The sequence below is a fragment of the Pezoporus flaviventris genome, unplaced genomic scaffold (genome assembly GCF_033815535.1).
Source record: "Pezoporus flaviventris isolate CSIRO_AGI_PZ_B2104156 unplaced genomic scaffold, CSIRO_AGI_Pfla_v1 ptg000512l, whole genome shotgun sequence".
NCBI lineage: Eukaryota > Metazoa > Chordata > Aves > Psittaciformes > Psittacidae > Pezoporus > Pezoporus flaviventris.
The window spans coordinates 37,051-59,883 of record NW_026893059.1 but is presented as its reverse complement, the minus strand read 5'-3'; the positions used below and the strand labels follow the sequence as shown (position 1 = coordinate 59,883).

Below are 22,833 nucleotides of genomic sequence, written 5' to 3'. Positions count from 1 at the left end.
TTCACAAGGGGGTGCCATGGACCCATGGGTGCTGCTCGTCCTCTTGGGTGCTGGTAGGTGGCAAAGGGGGTTGGGGGGGGGGGGGACAGCCCCACTTTTGGGTGCTGGGGGGCACCCCAATGGCCCCCCCATTGGGTGCTGGGGTCATCAGTGGCCCCCCCCATTGGGTGATGGGGGTCATCAATGGCACCCCATTGGGTGCTGGGGTCATCAATGGCACCCCATTGGGTGCTGGGGTCATCAATGGCCCCCCAATTGGGTGCTGGGGTCATCAATGGCCCCCCATTGGGTGCTGGGGGCACCCCAACATCCCCCATTGGCTGATGGGGGTCTTCCCCCTCATTGGCTGTCGGGGATCCCCCCAACCTCCCCCATTGGTTGCTGTGGGGTTGGGGTCTCTCCCCTCCCTCATTGGCTGTCGGGGATCCCCCCAACCTCCCCCATTGGCTGCTGTGGTTGGGGTCTTTCCCCTCCCTCATTGGCTAACAGGGATCCCCCAAACCCTCCCCTATTGGCTGCTGGGGTTGGGGTCTCTCCCCTCCCTCATTGGCTGTCAGGGATCCCCCCAACCTCTCTCATTGGCTGATGAGGGTCTCCCACCCCATTGCCTGATGGGGGGCTCCCCCCTCATTGGCTAACAGGGATCCCCCCAACCTCCCCCATTGGCTGCTGGGAGGGGGTGTGGGGGGGGTGTCTCCTCCCCCATTGGCTGCCCCATTGACCCCCCCCAACCCCACAGCGCTGCCCCACAGCCGCTGCTCCATGGTGGACGTGGACGCGGCGCTCGTCTTCCGCGGCGACCCCAATGGGGCCTTCGGCCACGCCGTGGCCCAGTTCGGCACCAGCGACGATGGATGGTAAAGGGGGGGGTGTTCACCCCACACTTATGGGGCTGGCGACCCACAAGTGCCCCCCATACACCATGAACCTGCCCCATAGGCTCCTGGTAGGGGCCCCATTGGAGCGCGGCGCAAGAGGGAGCATCCATCGGTGCCGGTACCGCACCGGGACGTGCCAAGAGGTGCCCATTAGGGGTGAGCGCCCCATAAGTGACCCCAGCCATGCCCCATAAGTGACCTGCCCCACACCCCATAAGTGACCTCCACACCCCATAAGTGACCTTCCCCACACCCCATAAGTGACCTTCCCCACACCCCATAAGTGACCTTCCCCACACCCCATAAGTGACCTCCCCACACCCCATATGTGACCTCCTCCACCCCATAAGTGACCTCCCCACACCCCATAAGTAACCTCCTCCACACCCTATAAGTGACCTCCTCCACCCCATGTGAGCTCCCCCACACCCCATAAGTCACCTCTCCCACCCCCTAAGTGACCTCCTCCACCCCATGTGAGCTCCCCCACACCCCATAAGTCACCTCCCCCACCCCATAAGTCACCTCCCCCACACCCCATAAGTGACCTTCCCCACACCCCATAAGTGACCTCCCCCACCCCATAAGTGACCTCCCCCACACCCCATAAGTCACCTCCCCCACACCCCATAAGTGACCTCCCCCACACCCCATAAATCACCTACCCCACCCCATAAGTGACCTCCTCCACCCCATAAGTGACCTCCCCCACACCCCATAAGTGACCTCCTCCACCCCATAAGTGACCTCCCCCACACCCCGTAAGTGACCTCCTCCCCCCCATAAGTGACCTCTTCCACCCCATAAGTGACCTCCCCCACACCCCATAAGTGACCTCCTCCACCCCATAAGTGACCTCCTCCACCCCATAAGTGACCTCCCCCACACCCCGTAAGTGACCTCCTCCCCCCCATAAGTGACCTCCTCCCCCCCATAAGTGACCTCCTCCACCCCATAAGTGACCTCCTCCACCCCATAAGTGACCAATCCATCTCTTAGGACCTCCCGGTGCCGTCAACGCATCCTTGGGGTTGGCCTTGAGCGCTGGGAACAAGGGGGCCCTGGTGAGTTGGGTTGGAGATGGCATCTCCAATGGGTTCCTATGGGGCCATCAAGGAGGTTTCACCCCCCCAGTGGGTCTCTATGCGCCCCCCCCCATAGGCCTGTGGCCCCACGCTGCCCCACACTTGTGGGGAGAACATCCACCTCAATGGCTTCTGCGCCCTCCTGGACACCAACCTCCAGCAGCTCCAGCTCATCCCAATGACCCAACCAGGTATGGGGCTCCCCATAGCGGCCCCATTGGCCCCATAGGGACCCACCTCCCCCCACACATGGCTCGGTTGTCCCCATACGCCTGCCCCATAGAGTGTCCCAAGCGCGCCACGGACGTGGCTCTCCTCATGGATGGCTCCGGAAGCATCAAGGCCAAGGAATTCCAGACCATGAAGACCTTCATTGGGGAGGTCATGAAGCACTTCAAGGGCACCGACACGCAGGTACCCCCATGGAGGTGGCATCTCCATGGGGTTCCCACCATTGGAGCTCAATGGCGATGGCTTGGGTTCTATTGACTCAATGGGCTCCTCTTCCATCGACTCAATGGGTTCCCCTTCCATTGACTCAATGGGTTCCTCTTCCATCGACTCAATGGGCTCCTCTTCTATCGACTCAATGGGCTCCCCTTCCATCAACTCAATGGGTTTCTCTTCCATCGACTCAATGGGCTACCTTCCATCGACTCAATGGGTTCCTCTTCCATCTACTCAATGGGTTCCCCTTCCATCGACTCAATGGGTTCCTCTTCCATCGACTCAATGGGCTCCTCTTCCATCGACTCAATGGGTTCCCCTTCCATCGACTCAATGGGTTCCTCTTCCATCGACTCAATGGGTTCCCCTTCCATTGACTCAATGGGTTCCTCTTCCATCGACTCAATGGGCTCCTCTTCTATCAACTCAATGGGTTCCTCTTCCATCTACTCAATGGGTTCCCCTTCCATTGACTAAATGGGGTCCTCTTCTATCGACTCAATGGGCTCCTCTTCCATCGACTCAATGGGTTCCTCTTCCATCGACTCAATGGGCTCCTCTTCCATCGACTCAATGGGTTCCCCTTCCATCGACTCAATGGGTTTCCTCTTCCATCGACTCAATGGGTTCCCCTTCCATCGATTCAATGGGCTCCTCTTCTACCGACTCAACGGGTTCCTCTTCCATCATTGCCCCACATCCCCATCCCATTGCCCCATGGCCTTCACCCCACATTGTCCCCTTTCTTTGTCTCCCCCCCCCCCCAGTTTGCCCTCTCCCAGTTCTCCAGCATCGTCCTCCCGCACTTTGACTTCAACACCTTCCGGAGCGCCCCGGACCCCATAGCACTTGTGGGGAAGGTCCAGCAGCTCAGGGGGTCCACCCATACGGCCACTGCCATCTGGACCGCGCTGTGAGTGCCCCATATGCCCCCCCACCCCTCCCATAGACCCCATAACTACGTCTAAGCGTGACCCATAGGGTGCTATGGGGCTTCTATGGGGCAGGACCCAGATGTTCACAGCGGGGAGGGGAGCCCGGGAAGATGCCACCAAGGTGCTGATCGTGGTGACGGATGGGAGGAAGTTCGATGATAGGATGGAATATGAGGACGTCATCCCATTGGCCGAGAGGATGGGGGTGACGCGCTACGCCATTGGGGTGAGGGAGCCAGCATCCATGCATCCATGCATCCATGCATCCATACATCCATCGTCATCCATCCATCATCATCCATCATCATCCATCATCCATCATCCATCATCATCCATCCATCATCCATCATCATCCATCATCCATCCATCATCCATCCATCATCCATCATCCATCCATCATCCATCCATCATCCATACATCATCCATCATCCATCATCCATCCATCATCCATCATCCATCCATCATCCATCCATCATCCATCATCCATCCATCATCCATCCATCATCCATCCATCATCATCCATCCATCATCATCCATCCATCATCATCCATCATCCATCATCCATCATCCATCCATCCATCATCCATCCATCATCCATCATCCATCCATCATCCATCCATCATCCATCATCCATCCATCATCCATCCATCATCATCCATCCATCATCATCCATCCATCATCATCCATCATCATCCATCATCCATCATCCATCATCATCCATCCATCATCCATCATCATCCATCATCCATCCATCATCCATCATCCATCCATCATCCATCATCCATCCATCATCCATCATCCATCCATCATCCATCCATCATCATCCATCCATCATCCATCCATCATCCATCATCCATCATCATCCATCATCCATCCATCATCATCCATCATCCATCATCCATCATCCATCCATCATCATCCATCATCCATCATCCATCATCATCCATCCATCATCCATCATCATCCATCATCCATCCATCATCCATCATCCATCCATCATCCATCATCCATCCATCATCCATCATCCATCCATCATCCATCCATCATCATCCATCCATCATCCATCCATCATCCATCATCCATCATCCATCCATCATCATCCATCATCCATCCATCATCCATCATCCATCCATCATCATCCATCATCCATCATCATCCATCCATCATCCATCATCCATCCATCATCATCCATCATCCATCATCCATCATCCATCCATCATCATCCATCATCCATCATCCATCCATCATCCATCATCCATCCATCATCCATCCATCATCCATCATCCATCATCCATCCATCATCCATCCATCATCCATCCATCATCCATCATCCATCATCCATCATCCATCATCCATCCATCATCCATCATCCATCCATCATCCATCATCCATCCATCATCCATCCATCATCCATCATCCATCATCCATCATCCATCCATCATCCATCATCATCCATCATCCATCATCCATCATCCATCCATCATCCATCATCCATCCATCATCCATCCATCATCCATCATCCATCCATCCATCATCCATCCATCCATCAACCATCATCCATCATCCATCATCCATCCATCCATCATCCATCCATCATCCATCATCCATCCATCATCCATCATCCATCCATCATCCATCCATCCATCATCCATCCATCATCCATCATCCATCATCCATCATCATCCATCATCATCCATCCATCATCCATCCATCATCATCCATCATCATCCATCCATCATCATCCATCCATCATCATCCATCATCATCCATCATCATCCATAATCCATCATCCATCCATCATCCATCCATCATCATCCATCATCATCCATCCATCCATCATCCATCATCATCCATCCATCATCCATCCATCATCCATCATCCATCATCCATCATCCATCCATCCCTCTTCCATCCCTCCCCATCCCTTCCAGGTGGGCAGCGCCTTCCACCTCCCAGCGGCCGTGGCCGAGCTCCAGTCCATCGCCTCCCGGCCCCCCGAGGACCACGTCTTCCGCGTCGACAACTTCGAGGCCCTCCGGGGCATCCAGAGCCAGCTCCAGGACCGGATCTTCTCCCTCGAGGGCACCGCCACCGCCCACGCCAGCGCCTTCCAGCTCGAGATGGCCCAGGAGGGCTTCAGCGCCCTCCTCACCCCGGTCTGGGCCCCAGAGGATCCCCAGAGGAGCCCCAGAGGATCCCTAGATTATCCCTATAATGTCCCTAGAGTATCCCTATATTATCCCTATAGTATCCATATAGTACCCCTATAGTATCCCTATAGTATCCCTATAGTATCCATATAGTACCCCTATAGTATCCCTATAGTACCCCTATAGTATCCCTATAGTATCCCTATGGTATCCCTATAGTATCCCTATATTATCCCAATGGTATCCCTATAGTACCCCTATGGTATCCCTTTAGTATCCCTATGGTATCCCTATATTATCCCAATGGTATCCCTATAGTACCCCTATGGTATCCCTTTAGTATCCCTATGGTATCCCTATATTATCCCAATGGTATCCCTATAGTACCCCTATGGTATCCCTATAGTATCCCTATAGTACCCCTATAGTATCCCTATAGTATCCCTATGGTATCCCTATAGTATCCCTATATTATCCCAATGGTATCCCTATAGTACCCCTATGGTATCCCTTTAGTATCCCTATGGTATCCCTATATTATCCCAATGGTATCCCTATAGTACCCCTATGGTATCCCTATAGTATCCCTATAGTACCCCTATAGTATCCCTATAGTATCCCTATGGTATCCCGATAGTATCCCTATATTATCCCAATGGTATCCCTATAGTACCCCTATGGTATCCCTATAGTATCCCTATGGTACCCCTATAGTATCCCTATAGTACTCCTATAGTATCCCTATAGTATCCCTATGGTATCCCTATAGTATCCCTATGGTATCTCTATAGTATCCCTATAATGTTCCTAGAGTATCCCTATATTATCCCTATGGTATCCCTATAGTACCCCTATAATATCCCTATGGTATCCCTATATTATCCCTATGGTATCCCTATAGTACCCCTATAATATCCTTATGGTATCCCTATAGTATCCCTATAGTATCCCTATAGTATCCCTATGGGATCCCTAGAGTACCCCTATAATGTCCCTATATTATCCCTATGGTATTCCTATGGTGTCCCTGTGGTGTCCCCAGAGCATCCCCATAGCATCCCCATAGCATTCCCACAGCATCCCCATAGATCCCCATAGAATCCCCATAGCATCCCCATAGAATCCCTATAGCATCCCCATAGCATCCCCATAGCGTCCCTATAGAATCCCTATAGCATCCCCATAGCATCCCCATAGCATCCCCATAGAATCCCTATAGCATCCCCATAGCATCCCCATCGCATCCCCATAGCATCCCCATAGCATCCCCATAGAATCCCTATAGCATCCCCATAGCATCCCCATCGCATCCCCATAGCATCCCCATAGCAACCCCATCGCATCCCTATAGCAACCCCATAGCATCCCCATAGCAACCCCATCGCATCCCTATAGCAACCCCATAGCATCCCCATAGCATCCCCATCGCATCCCCATAGCATCCCCATAGATCCCCATAGAATCCCTATAGCAACCCCATAGATCCCCATCGAATCCCCATAGCATCCCCATAGCATCCCCATCGCATCCCTATAGCAACCCCATAGCATCCCCATCGCATCCCCATCGCATCCCCATAGCATCCCCATAGATCCCCATCGCATCCCTATAGCAACCCCATAGATCCCCATAGCAACCCCATAGCATCCCCATAGCATCCCCATCGCATCCCTATAGCAACCCCATAGCATCCCCATCGCATCCCCATGGTATCCCCATGGTGTGACCCTATGTCCCCCCCATGGCGCAGGATGGACCCATCCTGGGTGCTGTGGGTGCCTACTCCTGGGCCGGAGGCGCCTTTTCCTATGGGGCCAATGGGGCAGCCGCGTTCCTCAACGCCTCTGGGGTCCCCAGTGATTCCTACCTGGGTGAGGACCCCCCCACAGGCACCGTGTGGGGCAGCCCTGGGGGCCTTGGGGGCCTCATGGGGTCTATGGGAGACATTGGGGTCCCCATGAGGACCAATGGGGTCATCGATGTCCCCATGATGACCAATGACGTCATCGATGTCCCCATGGTGACCAATGGGGTTCTTGATGTCCCCATGGTGACCAATGACGTCATCAATGTCCCATGATAACCAATGGGGTTCTTGATGTCCCCATGGTGACCAATGACGTCATCGATGTCCCATGATGATTGATGACATCATTGATGTCCCCATGGTGACCAATGACATCATCGATGTCCCATGATGACCAATGGGGTTCTTGATGTCCCCATGGTGACCAATGACGTCATCGATGTCCCATGATGATTAATGACGTCATCGATGTCCCCATGGTGACCAATGACATCATCGATGTCCCATGATGACCAATGACGTCATCGATGTCCCATGATGACCAATGGGATCGTCAATGTCCCATGGTGACCAATGACGTCATCGATGTCCCATGATGACCAATGGGATCGTCAATGTCCCATGATGACCAATGACGTCATCGATGTCCCATGATGACCAATGACGTCATCGATGTCCCCATGGTGACCAATGACATCATCGATGTCCCATGATGACCAATGGGGTTCTTGATGTCCCCATGGTGACCAATGACGTCATCGATGTCCCATGATGACCAATGGGGTTCTTGATGTCCCCATGGTGACCAATGACGTCATCGACGTCCCATGATGACCAATGACGCCATCGATGTCCCATGATGACCAATGACGTCATCGACGTCCCATGATGACCAATGACGTCGTCGATGTCCCCATGGTGACCAATGACGTCATCAATGTCCCATGATGACCAATGACGTCATCGATGTCCCCATGGTGACCAATGACGTCATCGATGTCCCATGATGATTGATGACATCATTGATGTCCCCATGGTGACCAATGACATCATCGATGTCCCATGATGACCAATGGGGTTCTTGATGTCCCCATGGTGACCAATGACGTCATCGATGTCCCATGATGACCAATGGGGTCGTCGATGTCCCCATGGTGACCAATGACGTCATCGATATCCCATGATGATTAATGACGTCATCGATGTCCCATGATGACCAATGGGATCGTCAATGTCCCATGGTGACCAATGACGTCATCGATGTCCCATGATGACCAATGGGGTCCCTTGTGCCATAGGGTACGTGATGGAGCCCCTGTCTCTTCCATGGGGCCGGGCGCTGGCGCTCGGGGCCCCCCGGTCCAACCACGTTGGCCGCGTCCTCCTGCTCCAGCCCCATAGCGGGGAGGTGCTGGGCCAGGCCATGGGGACACAGGTGAAGAGACGTGGTTATGGGGCGCATCAGGGGTAGGGGGGGACATGGGGGGTGATGGATGGGTCTTGGGTGATCTATGGGTCTTGGGTGATCTATGGGTCTTGGGTGATCTATCGGTCTTGGTTGATCTATGGGTCTTGGGTGATCGATGGGTCTTGGGTGATGGATGGGTCTTGGTTGATCTATGGGTCTTGGGTGATCTATGGGTCTTGGGTGATCTATTGGTCTTGGTTGATCTATGGGTCTTGGGTGATCAATGGGTCTTGGGTGATGGATGGGTCTTGGTTGATCTATGGGTCTTGGGTGATCTATGGGTCTTGGTTGATCTATGGGTCTTGGGTGATCTATGGGTCTTGGGTGATCGATGGGTCTTGGGTGATGGATGGGTCTTGGGTGATCTATGGGTCTTGGGTGATCTATGGGTCTTGGTTGATCTATGGGTCTTGGGTGATCTATGGGTCTTGGGTGATGGATGGGTCTTGGGTGATGGATGGGTCTTGGGTGATCTATGGGTCTTGGTTGATCTATGGGTCTTGGGTGATCTATGGGTCTTGGGTGATGGATGGGTCTTGGGTGATGGATGGGTCTTGGGTGATCTATGGGTCTTGGTTGATCTATGGGTCTTGGGTGATCTATCAGTCTTGGTTGATCTATGGGTCTTGGGTGATCTATGGGTCTTGGGTGATGGATGGGTCTTGGTTGATCTATGGGTCTTGGGTGATGAATGGGTCTTGGTTGATCTATGGGTCTTGGGTGATCTATGGGTCTTGCTTGACCTATGGGTCTTGCTTGATGCCCCCGCTATGGGGCAGCCCCACATCTCCTCCCTCCCCCATAGGTGGGCTCCTACTTTGGGGCCTCCCTCTGCTCCCTAGACCCCGATGGGGATGGGCTGGACAACGTGGTGCTGGTGGGAGCCCCCATGTTCTATGGGGCCAACAGCGGCGGCCGCGTGGTCGTCTGCAGCCTCCGGACCAAGGTGGGTCCCACCCCATAGATGGACCCATTGAGCTCCATCTCACCCCATAGATGAGCTCCCCATCACCCCATAGATGATCTCCCCATCACCCCATAGATGAGCCCCCCATCACCCCATAGATGAGCCCCCCATCACCCCATTGATGAGCTCCCCATCACCCCATAGATGAGCCCCATATCACCCCATAGATGAGCCCCATATCACCCCACAGATGAGCTCTATATCACCCCATAGATGGCCCCATTGACGTCCCCATCACCCATAGATGAGCTCCATATCACCCCATAGATGAGCTCCCCCTCACCCCATAGATGCCCCCATTGAGCTCCCTATCACCCCATAGATGACCCCATTGAAGTCCCTCTCACCCCATAGATGAGCTCTCTGTCACCCCATAGATGAGCTCCCCCTCACCCCATAGATGAGCCCCCCCTCAGCCCATCTCACCCCCTTTGACCTCCATGTCACCCCATAGATGAGCTCCCCCTCACCCCACAGATGAGCTCCCCCTCACCCCATCTCCACCCCCATTGACCTCCATGTCACCCCATAGATGAGCTCCCCCTCACCCCATAGATGAGCCCCCCCTCACCCCATATCCACCCCCTTTGACCTCCATGTCACCCCATAGATGAGCTCCCCCTCACCCCATAGATGAGCCCCCCCTCACCCCATATCCACCCCCTTTGACCTCCATGTCACCCCATAGATGAGCTCCCCCTCACCCCATAGATGAGCTCCCCCTCACCCCATAGATGAGCTCCCCCTCACCCCATCTCCACCCCCATTGACCTCCATGTCACCCCATAGATGAGCTCCCCCTCACCCCATAGATGAGCCCCCCCTCACCCCATATCCACCCCCATTGACCACCATGCCACCCCATAGATGAGCTCCCCCTCACCCCATAGATGAGCCCCCCTCACCCCATATCCACCCCCTTTGACCTCCATGTCACCCCATAGATGAGCTCCCCCTCACCCCACAGATGAGCCCCCCCTCACCCCATCTCCACCCCCATTGACCACCATGCCACCCCATAGATGAGCTCCCCCTCACCCCATAGATGAGCCCCCCCTCACCCCATATCCACCCCCATTGACCACCATGCCACCCCCTGTCCCCTCCCACCCCCCATGTACCTATAGGGGGGGCACCTCCATTGCCAGGGCTCCCTGCGGGGCCAGGCCGGGCACCCTTTGGGGCGCTTTGGGTCCAGCCTGGCCCCACTGGGGGACGTGGATGGGGATGGGTGGCCCGAGGTGGCCGTGGGGGCCCCCATGGAGGAGCTGGGGGGCGGAGCCGTCTACGTCTTCCGGGGGCACAGCAGTGGGGTGAGACAGGAGTACAGCCAGGTATGGGCATAGGGAATGGGGGGGGTATGGGGGCTATGGGGGGTATGGGGCGTATGGGGGGTATGGGGGGTGTAGGGGGTATGGGGGGTATGGGGTATATTGGATATAGGGAATATGGGCTATATGGGGTATGGGATATGGGGTAGGGAGACACGAATCTACAGGGTGTCTATGGGATGTCTATGGGGGGATATCCATTGTCCCCCATTGGCTGCCATTGTCCTCCATTGGATCCCATTGTGCCCCATTGGGTCCATTGTGTCCCGTTGGATCCCATTGTGCCCCATTGCATCCATTGGATCCCATTGTGCCCCATTGTATCCATTGGATCCCATTGGAACCCATTGTGCCCCATTGTGCCCCGTTGTATCCATTGTGTCCCATTGGATCCCGTTGTGCCCCATTGTGCCCCGTTGCATCCATTGTGTCCCATTGGATCCCGTTGTGCCCCATTGTGCCCCGTTGTATCCATTGTGTCCCATTGGATCCCATTGTGCCCCATTGTGCCCCATTGTATCCATTGTGTCCCATTGGATCCCGTTGTGCCCCATTGTGCCCCGTTGCATCCATTGTGTCCCATTGGATCCCGTTGTGCCCCATTGTGCCCCGTTGTATCCATTGTGTCCCATTGGATCCCATTGTGCCCCATTGTGCCCCATTGTATCCATTGTGTCCCATTGGATCCCGTTGTGCCCCATTGTGCCCCGTTGCATCCATTGTGTCCCATTGGATCCCATTGTGCCCCATTGTGCCCCATTGTATCCATTGTGTCCCATTGGATCCCGTTGTGCCCCATTGTGTCCCATTCCATCCATTGGATTCCATTGTGTCCAATTCCATCCGTTGGATCCCATTGTGCCCCACTGCATCCATTGGATCCCATTGTGCCCCACTGCGTCCATTGGATCCCATTGTGCCCCACTGCATCCATTGGATCCCATTGTGCCCCACTGCATCCATTGGATCCCATTGTGCCCCATTGCGCCCCATTGGATCCCCTTGTCCCCACAGCGCATCGCCGGCTCCTCCTTCCCCTCGTCCCCACACCACTTCGGGCAGGCGCTGAGCGGGGGGCGGGACCTGAGCGGGGACAACCTACCGGATGTGGCCATCGGGGCCCACGGCCAGGTCCTGCTCCTCAGGTACCAACCCCATCCCCATGGCGACCATCACCATGGTGACCATCATCATCCCCATTCCATGGTGACCATCATCATCCCCATCCCATGGTGACCATCATCATCCCCATCCCATGGTGACCATCATCATCCCCATCCCATGGTGACCATCATCATCCCCATCCCAGGGTGACCATCACCATCCCCATCCCCATGGCAACCATCACCATGGTGACCATCCCCATCCCATGGTGACCATCCCTATGGTGACCATCACCATCCCCATCCCCATGGCGACCATCACTATCACCACAGTGACCAACCCCATGGCAACCAACCCCATAACGACCACCCCCAAGGTGACCACGCCCCCAACCCCACCAGGTCCCGCCCCCTCCTCAAGATCAAGGTCCTGGTGACCTTCGAGCCCCCCCAGATCCCGGTGTCCTCCTTGGGCTGCCAAGAGGAGGAGCAGCCCCATAGGGAGGTGGCCAAGGCCAGGATCTGCTTCCGGACCTCCAAGAAGACCCCGGATAGATTCGGTGAGCCCCAAATGGACATCAACGCACACTAACAATAACCATAACCATAACCTTAACATTAACCCTATCCTAACCATAACCCTAACCCAAACCTTAACCATAACCATAACCCAAACCCCTAACCATAAACCTAACCATACCCATAACCCTAATCCTAACACTAACCCTAACCCTAATCCTAAACCTAACCCTAACCCTAACACTAACCCTAACCCTAACCCTAACATCTAAACCTAACGCTAACCCTAACCATAACCTTAACCATAAACCTAACCCTAATCCTAACCCTAACCATAACGCTAACCCTAAACCTAACCATAACCATAACCCCAACCCCAAACCTAACCCTAAACCGAACCCTAACCCAAACCAGATCCCTAACCAGAACCGTAACCTTAAAACTAACACTAACCCTAACCATAACCCTAATCCTATGCCTAACCCTACACCAAAACCTAACCATAACCATAACCCTAAACCTAACCCTAACCCTGACCATAACCATAACCCTACCCCTAACCCTAAACCTAACCCTAACCATAACCCTAACCATAACCATAACCCCAACCCCAACCCTAACCCGAACCATAACCCTAACCCTAACCCTAAATCTAACCCTAACCCTAACCCTAACCATAAACCTAACCCTAACCATAACCCTAACCCTAACACTAACCATAACCATAACCCTAAACCTAACCCTAACCATAACCCTAACCCTAACACTAACCATAACCATAACCATAACCCTAAACCTTACCCCAACCCCAACCCTAACCCTAACCCTAACCCTAACCATAACCATAACCCTCCAAACCCCCATCCAGATGCCTTCATCCCCCCCTCTTCTCCCCATAGGAAGCCAAGTGGCCACCAGGCTGCGGTACCGGGCAGCCCTGGACCCCGGGAGGACCGTGGCCCGCGCCATCTTTGTTGCCGGCGCCGACGTCCTCAATGGGAGCATCCAACTGGGGCTTGGCCAACAGTGCAGGACCTACCCCATAGCCTTGGTGGTGGGTCCTTGGGAAGGAGGGGGGGGGGAGTTATGGGGCAGCCCCATGGAGGCAATGGGGGTCAATGGGGGTGTCCATGCGTGCAGGGGTGTCCGAGGGACACGGTGACGCCGGTGCTGTTGAGGTTGGGCTATGAGGCCATTGGAGAACCCTTGGAGGTGGCCGGGGGGCTCCGGCCTGGCTTGAGTGGGGACACGGAGACGGTGGCCGAGGGCAAGGTGGGGCAATGGGGGGGCAATGGGGGGGGCAATGGGTGGGCAATGGGTGGGCAATGGGAGGTCAATGGTTGGTCAATGGGTGGCCAATGGGTGGTCAATGGTGGTCAATGGGTGGGGAATGGGTGATCAATGGGTGGTCAATAGGTGGTCAATGGTTGATCAATGGGTGGCCAATGGGTGGTCAATGGGTGGGGAATGGGTGGTCAATGGGTGGTCAATGGGTGGGGAATGGGTGGTCAATGGGTGGCCAATGGGTGGTCAATGGGTGGGGAATGGGTGGTCAATGGGTGATCAATGGGTGGTCAATGGGTGGGGAATGGGTGGTCAATGGGTGGGGAATGGGTGATCAATGGGTGGTCAATGGGTGGTCAATGGGTGGGGAATGGGTGGTCAATGGGTGATCAATGGGTGGTCAATGGGTGGGGAATGGGTGGTCAATGGGTGGGGAATGGGTGATCAATGGGTGGTCAATGGGTGGTCAATGGGTGGGGAATGGGTGGTCAATGGGTGGGGAATGGGTGATCAATGGGTGGTCAATGGGTGGTCAATGGGTGGGGAATGGGTGGTCAATGGGTGGCCAATGGGTGGTCAATGGGTGGTCAATGGTTGGTCAATGGGTGGCCAATGGGTGGGGAATGGGTGGTCAATGGGTGGGGAATGGGTGATCAATGGGTGGTCAATGGGTGGTCAATGGGTGGGAAATGATGGTCAATGGGTGGTCAATGGTTGGTCAATGGGTGGCCAATGGGTGGTCAATGGGCAATCAATGGGTGGTCAATGGGTGGCCAATGGGGTCAATGGTTGGTCAATGGGTGATCAATGGATGGTCAATGGTGGTCAATGGGTGGGGAATGGGTGATCAATGGGTGGTCAATAGGTGGTCAATGGTTGGTCAATGGGTGGCCAATGGGTGGTCAATGGGTGGGGAATGGGTGATCAACGGTTGGTCAATGGGTGGTCAATGGGTGGCCAATGGGGTCAATGGTTGGTCAATGGGTGGTCAACGGTTGGTCAATGGGTGGTCAATGGGGGGCAATGGGGGGCAATGGGGGGGCAATGGACCCATGGACCTGGTACCTCCAAGCTCCCCTTCAACCTCAACTGCGGCCCTGACGACGTCTGCGTTGACGACCTCCATCTCTCCCTCAACATCTCAGGGTAGGTCCCACCCCCCTCTATGGGGCAGCCCCACATCATGTCTATGTATCCCCCCCCCCATATTCCATCACCCCACAACCAACCCTATAGGCTGGAGATGCTGGTTTTGGGGGTCAACGATGGGGTGGACGTGGTCCTGACCCTGAGGAACCATGGGGAGAGCTCTCCTGGGGCCATGGTGGAGCTCCAGCACCATCCTGCCCTGTCCTACCGCAGGGTTCTGGTGCTCCAGGTACCTCCTGACCCCATAGAACACCCTATAGATGCCTTCAAGACCCCATAGAACCCCCATTTAACCCCATAAACCCCCTATAGATGCCTTCAAGACCCCATAGAGAACCCATTTAACCTCATAACCTCCTATAGATCCCTTCAAGACCCCATAGAAAACCCATTTAACCCCATAACCTCCTATAGATGCCTTCAAGACCCCATAGAAAACCCATTTAACCCCATAACCTCCTATAGATCCCTTCAAGACCCCATAGAACCCCCCTTTAACCCCATAAACCCCCTCTAGATGCCTTCAAGACCCCATAGAACCCCCATTTAACCCCATAAACCCCCTATAGATGCCCTCAAGACCCCATAGAACCCCCATTTAACCCCATAAACCCCCTATAGATGCCTTCAAGACCCCATAGAACCCCCATTTAACCCCATAAAACCCCTATAGATGCCTTCAAGACCCCATAGAGAACCCATTTAACCCCATAATCCCCTATAGATGCCTTCAAGACCCCATAGAAAACCCATTTAACCCCATAAACCCCCTATAGATGCCTTCAAGACCCCATAGAGAACCCATTTAACCCCATAACCCCCTATAGATGCCCTCAAGACCCCATAGAACCCCCATTTAACCCCATAAACCCCCTATAGATGCCCTCCAGACCCCATAGAGCCCCCTTTCGACCCCCCTGTTCCTATTGCAGGCCTCCAGGAGCTCCATGTCCCTGCGGTGCCATTCGGAGCCGGCATCGGAGCCCCTCCGCAGAACCTTCTGCATCCTCAACCCCCCCCTCCTGCCCCATGGAGCCCAGGTGGGGCCCTATGGGGTGGCCATGGGGGGGGGGATCGGGGGGGTCCAGCCCCACAGCAAAACATGTGGGGACCTGGACCCCCTCTAGGTGCCCTCAAGACCCCATAGAACCCCCATTTAACCCCATAAACCCCCTACAGATGCCTTCAAGACCCCATAGAACCCCCATTTAACCCCATAAACCCCCTACAGATGCCTTCAAGACCCCATAGAACCCCCATTGAACCCCATAAACCCCCTACAGATGCCCTCAAGACCCCATAGAACCCCATTTAACACCATACACCCCCTATAGATGCCCTCCAGACCCCATAGAACCCCATTTAACACCATACACCCCCTATAGATGCCCTCCAGACCCCATAGGACCGCCATTTCATCCCACAACCCCCCCATAGATGCCCTCCAGACCCCATAGATCACCCCTATGGGCGTCCCCGTAGGTCGTGTTCGTCGTCACCTTGGATGTGCCCCTTGATGCCAAGCTGGGGCCGGTGCTGGAGGTGGTGGCCAAGGCCAGCAGGTGACCAGGGACCCATGGCCATGGGGGGCAACGAAGTCCATAGACCATGGGGTGCCCATTGAACCGATTGGGTGCCCATTGACCCGACTGGGTGCCCATTGACCCCATGGGATGCCCATTGACCATTGGGTGCCCATTGACCCCATTGGGTGCCATTGACCCCATTGGGTGCCCATCGACCCCATGGGGTGCCCATTGACCCCATGGGATGCCCATTGACCCCATTGGGTGCCCATTGACCCCATTGGGTGCCATTGACCCCATTGGGTGCCCATCGACCCCATGGGGTGCCCATTGACCATTGGGTGCCCATTGACCCCATTGGGTGCCATTGACCCCATTGGGTGCCATTGACCCCATTGGGTGCCCATTGACCCCATGGGATGCCCATTGACCCCATTGGGTGCCCATTGACCCCATTGGGTGCCACTGACCCCATTGGGTGCCATTGACCCCATTGGGTGCCCATCGACCCCATTGGGTGCCCATTGACCCCATTGGGTGCCATTGACCCCATTGGGTGCCCATCGACCCCATTGGGTGCCCATTGACCCCATTGGGTGCCCATTGACCCCATTGAGCACCCATTGACCCCATTGGGTGCCATTGACCCCATTGGGTGCCCATTGACCCCATTGGGTGCCATTAACCCCATTGGGTGCCCATTAATCCCATTGGGTGCCCATTGGGTGCCCATGTCCCCCCACCAGTGACTCTTCGGCACCGGCGCCCCCCAAGCAACGCGTCCAAGTCCCAGTGAAGATCGGGGTGTTCCTGAGCATCAGCAGGTACCAGCCCCACATCTATGGGTCCAGTGTGCCCCCAGCCCCACATCTATGGGTCCAGTGTGTCCCCAGCCCCACATCTACAGGTCCAACGGGCCCCCAACCCCACATCTATGGGTTCAATACATCCCCAGCCCCACATCCATGGGGCCAATGTGCCCCCAGCCCCACATCTATGGGTCCAATGTGTTCCCAGCCCCACATCTATGGGTCCCAATGTCCCTGACTCACATCTATGGGTCCAACGGGCCCCCAGCCCCACATCTATGGGTCCAATGCACCCCAGCCCCACATCCATGGGTCCCAATGTTCCTGCCCCACATCTGTCTCTGCCCTACAGCTCCTCCACCAGCCCCACTTCAGGCCCATTGATTCACCACTACGAGGTGAGAGCCGGGTGTGGGGCACAGCCCCATAAGTGTGGGGCAGGAGATGGTGCCCCCCCCTCAAGGCCCTTCTCTGCCCCATAGGTGAAGTTATGGGGCCAAAGGGGCCTCCCCATCAACGTCACCTTCCTGGTACCCACGGCGCTGGGGAACACCCTGCTATGGGGCAGGCTGAAGCTGACCCATAACCAGGTGAGGACGGCACTATAGACCCTCATAGACGCCCCATAGCCCCCCCATAGATCCCCATATCCCCCCATAGACCCCCCATAGATCTCCCATAGATCCCCATAGACCCCCCATAGACCCCCCATAGACCCCCATAGACGCCCATAGACCCCCCATAGACGCCCATAGACCCCCCATAGACGCCTATAGACCCCCATAGACACCCCATAGACCCCCCATAGACCCCCCATAGACTCCCATAGACCCCCCATAGACCCCCATAGACCCCCCATAGACCCCCCATAGATCCCCATAGACCCTCATAGACCCCCCGTAGATCCCCATAGACCCCCAATAGACCCCCATAGACCCCCCATAGATCCCCATAGACCCCCCATAGATCCCCATAGACCCCCCATAGACCCCCTATAGACGCCCCATAGACCCCCATAGACGCCCATAGACCCCCCACAGATCCCCATATCCCCCCATAGATCCCCATAGACCCCCCATAGACCCCCTATAGACGCCCCATAGACCCCCATAGACCCCCATAGACCCCCATAGACCCCCCATAGACCCCCCATAGACCCCCGTAGACCCCCATAGATCCCCATAGACCCCCAATAGACCCCCATAGACCCCCCATAGACCCCCCGCAGATCCCCATAGACCCCCCAATAGACCCCCATAGACCCCCATAGAGCCTCATAGATCCCCATAGACCCCCCATAGACCCCCATAGACCCCCCATAGATCCCCATAGACCCTCATAGACCCCCCGTAGATCCCCATAGACCCCCAATAGACCCCCATAGACCCCCCATAGATCCCCATAGACCCCCATAGACCCCCATAGACCCCCATAGATCCCCATAGACCCCCAATAGACCCCCATAGACCCCCCATAGACCCCCCGTAGATCCCCATAGACCCCCCAATAGACCCCCATAGAGCCTCATAGATCCCCATAGACCCCCCATAGACCCCCATAGACCCCCATAGATCCCCGTAGACCCCCCATAGATCCCAATAGACCCCCATAGACCCCCCATAGATCCCCAATAGACCCCCATAGATCCCCATAGACCCCCGATAGACCCCCATAGATCCCCATAGACCCCCAATAGACCCCCATAGATCCCCATAGACCCCCATAGACCCCCATAGAGCCCCATAGAGCCCCATAGAGCATCCCTATGGGGCTGCCCCATAGGACCCGAGCCGGTGCCAAGAGGTCTCCGAGCACCCCCCAACAGACCCAGATGGAACCCGAAGGCTGCAGCAGCGCCCCCTGGTGGTGAGAGGCAATGGGGGGGCTCTATGGGGTCTCTATGGGGTCTCTATGGGTCTCTATGGGTCTCTATGGGGTCCTTATGGGTCTCTATGGGGTCCTTATGGGTCTCTATGGGGTCTCTATGGGTCTCTATGGGGTCCTTATGGGTCTCTATGGGGTCTCTATGGGTCTCTATGGGTCTCTATGGGGTTCTTATGGGTCTCTATGGGGTCTCTATGGGTCTCTATGGGTCTCTATGGGTCTCTATGGGGTCCTTATGGGTCTCTATGGATCTCTATGGGTCTCTATGGGGTCTCTGTGGGTGGCTATGGGGTCTCTATGGGGTCTCTATGGGGTCTCTAAGGGCCCCTATGTGTCTCTAAGGGGTCTCTATGGGGTCTCTATGGGGTCTCTATGGGTCTCTATGGCTCCCTGTGGATCCCTATGGGCCCCATAAGCTCTGCCCCTCATCTCTGCCCCATAGAACTGCACCGTGGCCTCGTGTATGGAGTTCCGGTGCCAAATGGGCCCCATGGAGCCCCCCCAAGTGCTGCGGTTTGGGGTCGGGGGGGACCTCGCTATGGGGTGGATGAAGGAGGTGGGAAATGGGGGTCTATGGGGGTCTATGGGGGGTCTCTGGGGGGTCTATGGGGGTCTCTGGGGGTCTCTGGGGGTCTCTGGGGGTCTATGGGGTGCTATGGGGGTCTATGGGGGGGCTATGGGGGTCTATGGGGGGCTATGGGGGTCTATGGGGGGGGCTATGGGGGTCTATGGGGGGGTCTATGGAGGGTCTATGGGGGCCTATGGGGGTCTATGGGGGGGTCTATGGGGGGTCTATGGGGGGTCTATGGGGGCCTATGGAGGGTCTATGGGGGGTCTATGGGGGGTCTATGGGGGGTCTATGGGGGCCTATGGGGGGTCTATGGGGGGTCTATGGGGGGTCTATGGGGGGTCTATGGGGGCCTATGGGGGGGCTACGGGTGTCTATGGGGGTCTATGGTGGGTCTATGGGGGTCTATGGGGGGTCTATGGGGGTCTATGGGGGTCTATGGGGGGGCTATGGAGGGACTATGGGGGTCTATGGGGGTCTATGGGGGTCTATGGGGGGTCTATGGGGTCCTATGGGGGCCTATGGGGGGGCTATGGTGGGTCTATGGGGGGTCTATGGGGGCCAATGGGGGGCCTATGGGGGGGCTATGGGGGGGGCTATGGGGGTCTATAGGGGCCTATGGGGGGTCTATGGGGGTCTACGGGGGTCTATGGGGGTCTATGGGGGTCTATGGGGTCCCTATGGGTCTCTGCCCCCCATCTCCCCCCAGCTGGGGCTCCCCAAGGCGCTGCTGCAGAGCTCGGCCCGGCTGGGCTTCGATGTGGGGCAGTTCCAGAACGTGGGGGGGCAGCAGGAGCTGCAGGTGAGCCCCATAGCGCTATGGGGCAGGGGGCAATGAGGGCCTATGGGGGGCTATGGGGGGGTTTATGGAGGTCTATGGGGGTCTATGGGGGGGAATGGGGGTCTATGGGGGTCTATGGGGGGGAATGGGGGTCTATGGGGGTCTATGGGGGTCTATGGGGGGGCTATGGGGCGGCTATGGGGGGGTCTATGGGGGTCTATGGGGGTCGATGGGGGGCTATGGGGGGGCTATGGGGCGGCTATGGGGGGGTCTATGGGGGTCTATGGGGGTCGATGGGGGGCTATGGGGGGGTCTATGGGGGTCTATGGGGGTCTCTGGGGGGGCTATGGGGCGGCTATGGGGGGGTTTATGGGGGTCTATGGGGGTCTATGGGGGTCTATGGGGGTCTATGGGGGTCGATGGGGGGGCTATGGGGGGGTCTATGAGGGTCTATGGGGGTCTATAGGGGGGCTATGGGGCTGCTATGGGGGAGCTATGGGGGGGTGTGGTGGGGCTATGAGGGTCTATGGGTCTCTATGGGGTCTCTATGGGTCTCTATGGGTCTCTATGGGGTCTCTATGGGTCTCTATGTTGCTCTATGGCTCCCTATGGGTCTCTATGGGGCAGCCCCACATCCCCTCCTCTCTGCCCCACAGCTCCAGACCGAGCTGGAGCACTTGGAGCCCCCCAACCTCCTGCCCCACATCGTGGGGGGGTCCCTGGTGGGGCTCCTGCTCCTGGCGTTGCTCTCCGTGGGGCTCTACAAGGTGAGCTATGGGGCAGGCCTAGGGGCCAGGCCCCATCTATGGGTCTCTATGGGTCTCTATGGGTCTCTACGAGGTCCCTATGGGTCTCTATGGGTCTCTATGGGTCTCTATGGGTCTCTACGAGGTCCCTATGGGTCCCTATGGGTCTCTATGGGTTGCTATGGGGTCCCTATGGGTCTCTATGAGTCTCCATGGGGTCTCTATGGGGTCTCTATGGGGACTCTATAGGTCTCTATGGGTCTCTATGGGGCAGAACCCTCACCCCTCCTCCCCCCCCCATCTCTGCCCCATAGATCGGCTTCTTCCGGCGCCGCTACAAGGAGTTAATGGAGACCCCCACGGGGGACCCCCAATAGACCCCATCTATGGGGCAGCTATGGGGCTGGGGGGGGGGGAGTGAGTCAGTGCCCCACATCCTGCCCCACATCGGTGGCAATGCATCGAGTTCAATACAGACCGTGGTTCTCTATGGGGCAGGCTGTGGCCTCTATGGGGCTCTGTGGGGCGGGATATGGGGGCTATGGGGCTCTATGGGGCAGGTTATGGGCCCTATGGGTCTCTATGGGTCAGGATATGGGCTCTAAGGGCAGGATACAGCCTCTATGGGGTTTTATGGGGCGGGATATGGGCCCTATGGTGCTCTATGGGGCAGGTTATGGGCATTATGGGTCTCTATGGGGCAGGATATGGGCGCTAAGGGGCAGGATATGGGGCCTATGGGTCTCTATGGGGCAGGTCATGGGCCCTATGGGTCTCTATGGGGCAGGGTATGGGCTCTAACGGGCAGGATATGGCACCTATGGGGCACTATGGGGCAGAATATGGGGCCTATGGGGCTCTATGCGGTGGGATATGGGGCTCTATGGGGCTCTATGGGGTTCTATGGGGTTCTATGGGGCCCTATGTGGAGGGATAGGGGCCTTATGGGGCTCTATGCAGCAGGACAGGGGCTCTATGGGGTCTCTATGAGGTATCTATAGGGTCCCTATGGGGTTTCTATGGGTCTCTATGGGTCCCTATGGGGTCTCTATGGGTCTCTATGGGGTCCCTATGGGGTCTCTAAGGGTCTCTATGGGTCCCTATGGGTCTCTATGGGGTCTCAATGGGTCTCTATGGGTCCCCATGGGGTCCCTATGGGGTCTCTATGGGTCTCTATGGGTCCCTATGGGGTCTCTATGGGTCTCTATGGGGTCTCTATGGGTCTCTATGGGTCCCTATGGGGTCTCTATGGGTCTCTATGGGGTCCCTATGGGGTCTCTAAGGGTCTCTATGGGGTCTCTATGGGTCTCTATGGGTCCCTATGGGGCTCTATGGGTCTCTATGGGGTCCCTATGGGGTCTCTAAGGGTCTCTATGGGGTCTCAATGGGTCCCTAT

At 56.2% G+C, this 22,833-nt stretch overlaps 1 protein-coding gene across 1 annotated transcript; it reads left to right on the top strand.

Moving 5' to 3' along the window:
* The first annotated feature begins 4 nt into the window (after nt 1-4).
* LOC133263889 (integrin alpha-X-like) lies at nt 5-21,858 on the top strand. Its single transcript, XM_061443750.1, has 29 exons — nt 5-53; nt 740-857; nt 940-1,034; nt 1,878-1,942; nt 2,040-2,154; nt 2,247-2,377; nt 3,178-3,323; nt 3,418-3,571; nt 5,277-5,501; nt 7,246-7,366; nt 8,601-8,737; nt 9,576-9,716; nt 10,865-11,071; nt 12,083-12,213; nt 12,574-12,731; nt 13,590-13,744; nt 13,831-13,962; nt 15,047-15,120; nt 15,211-15,352; nt 16,056-16,163; nt 16,606-16,685; nt 17,396-17,473; nt 17,811-17,856; nt 17,941-18,048; nt 19,241-19,324; nt 19,785-19,898; nt 20,620-20,712; nt 21,348-21,458; nt 21,752-21,858. Exons 1-29 carry the CDS (start codon nt 17-19, stop codon nt 21,812-21,814), a joined length of 3,369 nt encoding a protein of 1,122 aa, XP_061299734.1. The 5' UTR covers nt 5-16; the 3' UTR covers nt 21,815-21,858.
* Nucleotides 21,859-22,833: the final 975 nt, after the last annotated feature.

Coding starts and splice junctions, on each gene's coding strand:
- LOC133263889 (XM_061443750.1), top strand. CDS start 17: ATGGACCCATGGGTGCTGCTCGTCCTCTTGGGTGCTG. Junction 1,035..1,877: donor CCAAGAGGTGCCCATTAGGG/GTGAGCGCCCCA, acceptor TCCATCTCTTAG/GACCTCCCGGTGCCGTCAAC. Junction 3,324..3,417: donor ACTGCCATCTGGACCGCGCT/GTGAGTGCCCCA, acceptor TCTATGGGGCAG/GACCCAGATGTTCACAGCGG.